Source organism: Aplysia californica, unplaced genomic scaffold (genome assembly GCF_000002075.1).
Source record: "Aplysia californica isolate F4 #8 unplaced genomic scaffold, AplCal3.0 scaffold00838, whole genome shotgun sequence".
NCBI classification, from domain to species: Eukaryota; Metazoa; Mollusca; class Gastropoda; order Aplysiida; family Aplysiidae; genus Aplysia; species Aplysia californica.
This window is the reverse complement of record NW_004798108.1, coordinates 305,484-316,510: the sequence shown is the minus strand read 5'-3', so window position 1 is coordinate 316,510 and position 11,027 is coordinate 305,484. Positions and strand designations below refer to the sequence as shown.

The following is an 11,027-nucleotide window of genomic DNA, read 5'->3' as shown; positions in this document are numbered from 1 at the left end:
CCCCCTGCCTTTGTCGTTATGTACCATTACGCGACCACATCAATTAAAATTCAGGCTGTGTCGCAAATTCGGGAATAGAGAAAAACTGCCTTCAACTTCAATGGACAGGGAAGGGTTCACAGTTCGATGTGATCCTGCCTGGAGCGAACGTGTAGGCCCTACCCTCCCAGCGCGTGAAGTAAGTTCAGGTGGCCAGCTCAGATGCGAGTGCGATGTTTGGGGAAAAGAAACGCATTGGTCAGTTCACACCTCGGTGTGATCCGGCCTGAGGATCATTGTACCGTTTCATGGAGTTTTACAACACTTATGATCACATACACGACAGTGGCTGATCTTTGACGCGACGGGCAGTTCTTTGATCTCAACTTTAAACTCATGGTTGATCGGCTGTGCCCGCCCGGGTGTTTGTTCCGTAAATTATTATCAGAAATGCCAGCACTTACTCTTTCATTAAGCTTCAAAAGTACTCAAAATGTACTTTCAAAATACTCAAAAGTACTTTTATAAAAAGTATCGGAGTACAGTAAAAGTACTGGTTCTCAAAATGTACCGGAGTACAGTAAAAGTACCGAAAATTGTAACGTAAGTACAAGTACCAGAGTACTTGTACTCCGTTACTTCTAGCTCTGTGTGTGTGTGTGTGTGTCTGATGGGGGAGGGGGGGTGTTGTTCCCCTATTTCTTATCATCATCCCACATGAACATGATTATGCCATCAACTAGGGCACGACTACCATACGACGTGGAAGTGGGACTGCCTTTGTGATGAACATGGGCAAAACACAAAGATGCCCTTCAACGACTTGTTCTCGAAACTTGAGGCCCCACCAAGTGAGTGGAGTTTTCAAGGTTGTGACTGCTGCGCACGTGGTGTTTGATGACACAGAAGCTGGAAATACGACGGTAGACTTCTTCTTAGATGACGAGAGGGAAACAGGTACTTTATAAAATTATTTTCCCATGGAAGTTTGGTGTATGAATACTCATTCCTTTCAAGGACTCTTATCACTTTCGAAAAAAAATCTTAAAAAAAAAAAAAAAAAAATGATCCTGTGATTGTAGTACAGAAAATGCTTGTAGCTCTGCTTTGCGAAGATCTGCCTCTAAATTAATCAAGACTTTTTGAATTGAGAACACTCAGACAGTTACCTTGGTCCAATCCATTACTAATGTGACATTGATATAGCAGAAGTACCTACTTTTTGTCTATGAAGTTTCTTGTGCATCACTACCAGCAAATAAATTTCACTCTTTACATCTTTGGGAGTGTGTGTGAAAACAATTGGTCGCTTTTAAGAACAAGCGGGCTAGCCCAGATTTCGGGGGGTTCCAGAAATCTTGACCTTCACCAAAAGTGGGCATTGCTCTACCTATAGGAGAAGTTTGGGTTCATTGGTGTGTATATTTGTTTGGTTATAAGGAAAATTCTCTTTGTATTTCAAAGAAACTAAACAAGGCAAAAACTTTACCTTCGATTTTCTCAAAACAGCATTTTTTCGGATAGCCCCCTTGTGCTTAAAAGCGACCAATTTCCAAGAAGATAGTTTTCAAACTTTTAAAAAGCTTAAAATTATTAATTTTTGCTTGCTATTGATCTCTGTGCATAACAAAATGTTGCTTAATAAATAGCATAACGTGCTGCTAGAGCCATTTGCAAAGCTTCTGATTCAGTAATTAGTAATTGATCACATAAGTTGGTCGTGTATTTCTGACTGGTCAGCCATAACATGCGGTGTATTCTTGTATATGCTGTTTTTTCCTTCAACCACCATCTGTCCAACAAACATTTGTGCCCCTGAACCTGATCAAAGCCTTAAAGCCCACATATTAATTTGTCATTAATTACTTTTATTATACATTTTGTGTTCAAAGACACTATTGATCATCGTAGGAAGATTTTTAAATCTTCTTTTTGGCTGAGACAAAAATGATTCAACTATATTCATAATTATACCACAATGGACTATTAAAATCTTGAGGATGTTGTCTGGGATCTTCGTGGGATTTGACTCTTTTTTTAATATGATAGTAAGTGTGATGCCACAAGTACAAGGTATGGGGCTTGTGAGAACGTTTTGGTACATAATATCGGGGTGTACAGCTGTAAAACTCTGTTGATGCTTTGAACAGTTAGAATCATTCTTCTTTCTCTCTCTTTTTTTCTTCTCATGAAGTCATGCGTATTTTTTGGACACTTCTCTTCTTTCAAAATTTATTGGGTCGATACAAGGTCTTTCTCTGCTATCCTGATGGCCTTTAATGTCCTTACGGTTCTAATTTGTGGGGGGTTTTTTCTTTGTTAGTCCAAGGACCCCACACTTTACAAGGTGCAGGTAGGGATAGTGTTAATGACACTATTGAAGGAGCTACATCTACAATATCTAGAAGAGTATCTACTCACCACCTGCATTCTGTAACCGTATTCCATATTAATGATAGAAGAGACAAATGTTTCCCGAAATCTGAATACGTTTGTTTAAATTATTGTGGTTTCAATATTATTCTACTTACACGATATCTAGAGCTTCCAAATTGATTTGTGATCTTTACAATATATACTCACACAGCATTCTGATCTCTTTCTCCAGGCAATGTCGTCATTGCGCAAGGTGTCAAGATCACATCTGTTGATGTAGAGAACAACCGATCTGTCATGGAGTGCATTACACATGACTTGCAGCTCTATGACAAGTTACAGCACTTTCGAGAACGCAAAGACAGACTACTTTCTGAGATCCCAACCAAACAATCTCTGCCCAGTACAGCAAATGCTGGTGCTGATGCTGTTTCGACGGGTCTAGCCGTTTCCACGGATAATTATTTGACTATACTCATATCACACCCTCATGGTGGAACGAAGCATATAAGTTTCGGAGAACTTCAAAAGGTCACTCGGTCGGGTTCAAGTGTCAATGTGAAGGACATGCCTCCTTTGGTACGCTGTACAATGAACTACTCAACACCCACCTGTCCAGGGTCTGGGGGAGGGACTGTCAATGTGTTCAACAAGTTGGGACAATGCGTTGCTTTTGCACCTCACTTTGGTGTATCGGAGAGTGGAACTAATAAGAGTGGAGCAGGCTGGATTAGAGAATCGGAGCTGACTTCTGCAACTTCTTTGAAAAAGTGAAGTTTTTCTCGGAGATAACAACTTCACCTATACTGTTTTCCTTGTGCCCCAATGGGGACCAGTGGCTGTGCATTTGAAAAAGAATATAACTTGAATATTAGGACAAGCTTCAGACAGGAAAAAAAAAGATGAGACAGGCAAGCAGGCAGAGAGAAAAGGGGGGTGGTGGTGGTGTCTGCGGTGTAGCAGTGAGATGCTTCGTTGTCACATCTGAGTTTAATTTTGAAATGGGGAGAAATTTTATATAGAGTATCTTTCTGCTTGGGTGTTGTATCCCTCTCAGCCTGGGCTGGCCCTGACAGGCAGGTTCGGAGCCTCTTGCATAATCTAAATTGTATTGATGGGGGCATAAAAATACTTATATTTTAAAAGAAAAATTAGGGAAAGGGAATGGAAGGGGGGGGGGGGCAGAAAGTTAGAGAAAGAAGGAAAAACAGAGGGAGGGAAAAAGAATGGAGTTAGGGTGAGACCACACTATAAGAGAGAGAGAGAGCAGGGCTGAGCAGGAATGAAAACAAATATAACAGGTATTTCTGTTTAAATGGCCATACCATAAGCAGTTCCCTCATGAGTTCTTGCTAGCTTTGAGTGAGACTATACTTCACTATGTTTCTTCATGCTTCCTACTCGGCCTGGCTCATTTTAAGACTTGCCCCCACATTTCAGTGTTTGTAGATTTAATCCCCCAGCTGTCAAGACCTCTCTATGTGCTCCATGTGAGTCTAAAAAATTACTCACTCTGTCTCTTGAATAATGTTTCTGACCCATGGGCCAGTCATCTCACCAGTTTGCACCTCAGCTGTTTTTGCTAGCTTGCGGCTTATTTCCCGCTTGAGAAAAGCAGCTCATAGGAATAGTATGGCCACCCCCAAGTTCACACTAGCTTCAGCTCTCGCTTTTTATGTGGCCTCACCCTTAGGGGAAAGAGAGAGATGACTAGGAGGGTTATGAGCATGGTTCTGTATTTGAATAGAGTATTACTTTTTTTTCAATTTTGTTTCGTGTGAGCACGATGAAAGTGAACATCATTGTTACCGACTAATACTAATTAAGAAAAATTCACAAAGGGAATAGATTTTCAGGTCCCAATTTTTTTCTAATATATTTTGCTTTGCATTCGAAACATCCTCATAGGTAAAACAAATTTTACTTTGCGAAAGAAAAAAATATCAGCAAGGATAGATCTAATTAAAACGACTGAATGTTTTGTTTGCGGAAGTGGCCACAGAGAGAGAAAGAGAGAGAGACAGAGACAAAGAGAGAGACAGAGAGGGAGGGTGTGGGCATATTATGAGTAAAGGCCAGTGACCACTTTAAAAGTCGAAGCCAATAAAATTGACAAAAGATGAGTTCGTTTCAATCGTTACACAAGTGTCTAGTGGTAGATCTAGCCAGCACACTTCATTTCCGTTTTGAGAGTTTGTGGTCACATGGAGGCTCGTACATTGTACATGTCAGCATATATATATATATATGTATCAGTGCACTGCAACGGAGATTGCACAATACGCTATAGCGTGCCAGCATTCTGCAAAGTGAGGTTTAGGTGAAGTTGCAGTGGAGAACAGAGCATAATAAGCTGATAGATTTCTCTGTCTAGAAAAAACAGCTGATCCGAGCAGAGATGGAGAAAATCAATGTGAAAAACTCGAAACTGTATTATTATTGAGACAACTGTGAACTTATCAGGCAGGTTGACATGGCAGAGGGGGCATAATCACAAAAAAAATATACCTACCCCAATTAATTGACCAACCATCTCCCTTGATATAGCCTGAAATTTGTATAAACTTCAATAGCAAAATGTTGACATGACGAGAAGATTCTTGCGTCCAGCCGAATTCGCTGTGTGCATGCAAGACTCAAATAGTTTTTATTATTATTGCTATTATTTGCTCGTAATCATGACGTTGCGTGTTCAGGGGTTCGAGCCACGGGCCCGATGTTGTGTCCTTGGGAAAGGCACTTTACACGAATTTTCCTCACTTCCCCCAGGTGAGAATGGGTACCCGGCCATAGACAGCGAAAGATCTTGTCAGTATACTATGTTAATGTTTTAGCGCCTATAAATTATAAATGGCTGCTTGCACTGTATGCTTCCCAGGAAGTTTAGGTTGTTTCAGAATGCTAGGGGGCTATCCCGAAAAATGCTGTTTTGAGAAAATCAAAGGTAAAGTTTTTGGACCCTTGTTCAGTTTCTTTAAAAGACAAGGAGAGTTTTCTCTATAACCAAACAAATATATACACACCAATGAAACCAAAACTTCTCCCGTGGGTAGGGCAATGCCCACTTTTGGTGTAGTGTAGGTCAAGATTTCTGGAAACCCCCGAAATCTGGGTTATCCCGCTTGTCCTTAAAAGCAACCAAATTAGCGAGAGTCATGGTTTCCCAAGGCAGTAGTGTTCTTGGAAACTGTAAATGTAAATTAAATTTATATTCTTTGTGTCTTTCATCAGCGATTTTCAGTAAAATCCACACAGATATTTGGTGTTTTTAAATGGACATTAAAAATATGAAAAAGTACTGGTTTCTTCAATTCATTATTTTGACAAGCGCCTGATTTCACCATGATGACTCACAAAAATATAACAGGAACATGGAAAGCACGAAAACATGGATATCTTGTACAAACCATTCTCTGTCTGATATCTAATCTCTTTAATTTTTTATTTTCATTTGACCTGAATTATGGACACATCGAACACATCAATCCCACAAGTGTTTGACTTATTCGTGCCCAACTGTATTACAAAAGTTCTTATGATAATTATTGTTATTTCCATCATCATCATCATCTTCATCATCATCATCATCATCATCATCATCACCACCATCAATGTACCAATGATTATAGAGAAGATTTTGTTTTGTTTTTGTAAAGTGTTTTACAGAGCTCGCAACTGCATAAGGTCATATGAGCGCGCGGGACACACCTAATATTTTCAGTTGGTAGGAAATTTAGAATTTTGCCCGGGTGGCGGCCGAAGCCTACTCTTATCGATTTTAGACTACCAAGGGATCTTTAACGTGCGCAACTTGCACACAGGCCTTGCGAGATTTTTCGCCCTTGTCCGAGAAGGCTAAGTGTAGATCTTTCCTACCAGAAGATCAGGGGTGTGGCAGAAAGACAGCAGTAAGGAGGAGCCAAGGAGTAGCAGTAGAAAGGCTGCAGAAAGAGTCAGGAGCCCAGAGGAGGGGGCAAAGGAGGTGAGGGGTTGGGGCAGAAAGTGGAAATGAAAGCAGACAACAGAACATTGCTAGAGAGCAAGGAAGGAGGTGAAAGGAAACAATTTTAGAGAAGAAAATTTTTTGGTCGCTACCCGGATTCGAATCCGGGACCTTTGAATGAGAGGCCAACACCTTAACCTCTAGGCCACGAGAGTCCCTATAGAGAAGGTTACTAATGATGGACGTCATGACACACACACACACTCAAACACACACACACCCGCTCGCACGCTGGCTCACACACACACTCACACACACAGATGCATGTATTCCGCATGCGCACACATTCAACATAGACATGTATGCACACGTACGTGGTTGGTTGGTTGGTGTGGTTTGCACCTTCTTTCCTATCAAACATTTATCGTTCTTTTCTCTCCTTTTTTTTGTGTATGTTACTCTCTTGTAACACATCGATTCTTCGACACTTATATGACCTTATTGTGTTGCAAGTGCCGTAAAACTTACGAAAAAAAAGTACACCCGCTTACACTTACACACCCTCACAGTGGGTGGTTGACAAGTGCTCTGGTTTGGTGCTCCTTTTTTCATTTCAAACATCTCTCGTTCTCATTCTTATTTTTCATTTAGTTTGTTCTTTGTGTTAAGGTACAAACACAGTGGATCAGCCTTTCACTTTCACCCCTTTTCGCCCCCCCCCCCCAAATGTGAGGAAAGGGAGTCGAAAGGGAAGCGACAGAGTGGATTCACCCTCCTCCCCTCATCCGTTTCTTAGCTCTGTGAAGCTGGTGTTGCTGCATTAGTTAAAACGACGATGTCAAATTTCACGTTGATATTGGGTTCATAGAATCAATAAACTCGGAGAAACATTTACTTTTTGCAAATATCATCATTTAGTGGATAATGTTCTTACGACGGTTGAAATGACGGTTTAAAAAAAATCTTATATGAACATGACAGCTGGTACATTCCGGCTTCTCCTTGATAAGATTGGACCTGACGTAAAACAAAAGTAACAAATTTTCTAAAATGATTCCAGACGACACCCAACAATACCACACTATGTAGGCTACACAGTGGGAACGAGCGAGATGAATAAAGGTGAATGAAATCTAAGGGCAGACCTTACTTTTTTTTTTTGCAGTATGGGAGAGTGAAGCTAAAGAGACGAAAGGCGAACCCACTGTAGCGCGCGCAACTCATTTGATGTTGAACATTTGCCCAAAAGAAGGTAGGCGAGGCGGATACCCTCCCCCAAAAAAGTGGAGAAGGTGAATCCACTGTGTTTGCACGCTAAGGGCGAAAACATAGAGAACGCCGATTTCGAATACTGACTCAGTAAGCGCCGATAGGTATAAACATTCCCTTAGGATTTTTTCCAACTTGCCCCACATAGAGCTGGCAGACTGCAGGCGGTTTTAAGCTCGGATCGGCGTTGTCGGCTTTATCGGAATCCAAACTACATTCTTATTTAGCCGAAAAACTGGGAATGGGGCCTCGCTGTCAACTCACGACCCCAGTGCTTTCTTGTGGTATCTCAATTTTTTTAACAGTGAAAATGTGATTTCTTCTTTAGCTGACTCTTTGTATTTGTTATGAACTGTTTTCACTGTTATTAAAAATGGAGATGCAACAAGAAAGCGCTGAGGTCGCGAACTCTCAATGCCGTCTCGCCGTCGCCAACTCGGGTTATGAACTGTTTTCACTGTTATTAAAAAGGGTGATCTTATTTAGGCCACATATGGCCTAAATAAGCTAAACCCCCCTCCCTTACCTTATTTGGACCACAGGTGGCCTAAATAAGCTAAACCCCCCTCCCTTACCTTATTTAGGCCACACCTGTGGCCTAAATAAGCTAAACCCCCCTCCCTTACTTTATTTAGGCCACATATGTAGTCGAAATAACCAAACCAATGTAAAACATTGTTTTCTTTACAAGTTACGTTATTATCTCTTTAAAACTCTTCACATCCATTTTCCTTCACAGCCGTATCGTACATGACATGTGATGTAGAATCAATTTAAGGTCCTTGGAAAGGTGACCAGAAAATAACAAAATTATTTTATGATCTTCACTTGCACTTGCAATTTTTTGGACAAATTAAAGTCTACCTAATTATATTTTTTCCCCTCATTTTTCTTCACTATAAATGACAACTGGCATGTATTGTTTTCAGTTATTATCAAGAAAGTGGATAGGCGGACTACGGGGTCTATCTAGCCAAAAGGATAGGTGGACCCCGGGGTCTACCTAACAAAATGTTAGGTTTTAGGATGTGAACCCCGGAGTCAGCGTAGTGAAATAAGTAGATCTAGGTTTAACTAAGGATCGGTGGACCCCGGGGTCAACATAATGAAATAAGTAGATCTAAGTTTATTTTATAATAGGACTGGCGGAGCCCGTGGTCAAAGTAGTGAAATTATAAGTAGATATAGGTTTAATTAAGGATTGGAGGACCACGGGGTCAATGTAGTGAAATCAGTAGATCTAGGTTTAATTAAGGATTGGTGGACCCTGGGGTCAATGTAGTGAAATAAGTACATGTAGATAGATCTAGGTTTAATTTTAAGGATTGGTGGACCCTGGAGTCAACGTAGTGAAATAGGTAGGTTTAAGGTGAACCCCAGGGTCTACCTAACGAAACACTAGTTAGGTTTTAGAATAGGTGGATCCTGCGGTCACCGTAGTAAAATAAGTAGGTTTAATCAAGGTGTCCCGGGGGTCCACCAATCCTTAATTAAACCTTCTTAATCCTCTATGGCCTTGGTGACTCCGGGTTCCACCAATCTTTAAAGAAACCTACTTATTTCACTGCGGTGACCCCAGGGTCCACCTGTCCTAAAACCTAGTACCAATCCTTACTTAAACCAAACCTTATTTCACTACGGTGACTCCGGGGTCCACATCCTAAAACCTAGTATTTCGCTATGCAGACCCCAGAGTCCACCTATCCTCTACAGGACTATACTATTATTATCAATTTGCAATTTTCATTGATAAGCATTTTTGTTTAAATATAATATTGAATCAGAGTGCAGGGGAGACCGAGGCGCCCGGTCGATTCGGTGGTCGGCTTTTGTAGATCTATGCATTTTTTACGGAAAGCCGTATTACCTAACCCTATTACTAGATCTATTAGTGTTGTGAAAACTTCAACCTCTACAGCTCAGGCGTCAAAAGATGCTGGTAAATAATAATAGATCTACGTCCTGAAGTTTCATAATTTATTTTTATACAGAATAACACAGTACACAGTCAGTAGTTTTTATTTCATCGAGTTATAAAAATGGCCTTCGTATAAAAATTGCCTTGTTTTCAGAAGCAAGTTTTAATAGTTCTAGTTCTACCTAATCGATTTTCATGCGAATTCAACTATTTTGATGATCTTTCTTTTCCTTTTAAAAAGATGTAGATCTAGGCCTGTCGGATGTGGCAGTGCGAATAGCACTGAGTTGTTTAGATCTAGATCTAGATCTAGATCTAGACCCATCAAAACACGAGGCTTCGTGGCCGATCACAAAAGTCTACGGGGCTTATCGAGGCCGATTCGCCCTGCCGCGAGCACGTTCACTAAACTGCCTACTAGATAGAATCTACTACCAAATATTCTCTACACGATCTTTGCTACTACTACTACTAGGCCTACTAGCCTACATGTACTACTACGAGACAGTACGAGAGAGTGTCACTCAGGCAAAGATAGTGTAACTTTGACTCAGCCACGTAGTATACACACTTTTTATACCCCAAATTTAACCCGAAAGTCCATTCGGAGGATTTGACCTTTTCACTTGACCAAAGTGTGCCAAAATGGTAGCCTAGCTTTTGCCCCTCCATGAAGGAAAAATCCGGCCCTCATTCAAACCATTGGAATTGAGCAAAATTTTGCGTTTTGTGCTTTGTTCTTTACAATATTCATTATGGTTATGATTTATAAGTTGTACACTGAGGCAAACCATACTAAATGAGAAAGGGGCACCATTATGAAAGTGGAATGAACTCAGTTGTCTGAAAAGGGTAGTTTGAACATGTGTGGCCTAAATAAGCTAAACCCCCCTCCCTTACCTTATTTAGGCCACAGTCCACTGTGGCCTAAATAAGCACTCCCTATTAAAAATGGAGATACGACAAGAAAGCTCTGAGGTCGCGAACTCTCAATGTCGTCTCGCCGTCGCCAACTTGGGTCAGGCGGTTTGCGTGTCGTCACCCGACTGGACCGGGGACAATTTTAAATGGTCATTTCAGAGCTGGTGCTTCACGTAGACAAAAACTAATTACATTTTTAAAATCAGCGTTGTCAAATTAGTGGGAGAACACAAAGGCGGCCGATTTCTGTCATCTAACCACTAGGTGCCGTAAGTTATAGGAATCCATCTATACAATTTCTACAAGCGCACAGAGACACGGCCTACTCTCTACGCCGATCTGCGGGATCGGTGCCGACTTATTTTATAGGACCTGACTGAAATGTTGATTCCTACTCACCGAAAACCGCTGCTCGGTGCAAAGGACTGCCCTGACAGTGGGCCGTCACCGGATGTGTGACGTCATAAGACTGACTGGGGACTTCTTTAAACGACCATTATCTCAACAAGGAAACGTCGGAGACAAAACCTGATTTATATTTTAAATCAGCGATCCAAAATCTACAGGCTCACCGAGCAGAATTTGAGTTTGTGAAGTATTTTTAAAATGGTAATAATTGGG

At 41.1% G+C, this 11,027-nt stretch overlaps 1 protein-coding gene across 6 annotated transcripts in view; it reads left to right on the top strand.

Moving 5' to 3' along the window:
- The window catches only part of LOC101863302, a 12,163-nt gene extending 8,669 nt beyond the window's left edge, over window positions 1-3,494 (top strand). For all 6 annotated transcript variants that reach the window (XM_005109996.3, XM_005109997.3, XM_035972780.1 and 3 more), the window contains exons 4-5: window positions 723-936; window positions 2,588-3,494. In XM_005109996.3, the coding sequence (XP_005110053.1) occupies window positions 723-936; window positions 2,588-3,129 (756 nt within the window). In that variant the 3' untranslated portion in view covers window positions 3,130-3,494. The remainder of the gene's footprint in view (window positions 1-722; window positions 937-2,587) is intronic.
- The last annotated feature ends 7,533 nt before the right edge of the window (window positions 3,495-11,027 follow it).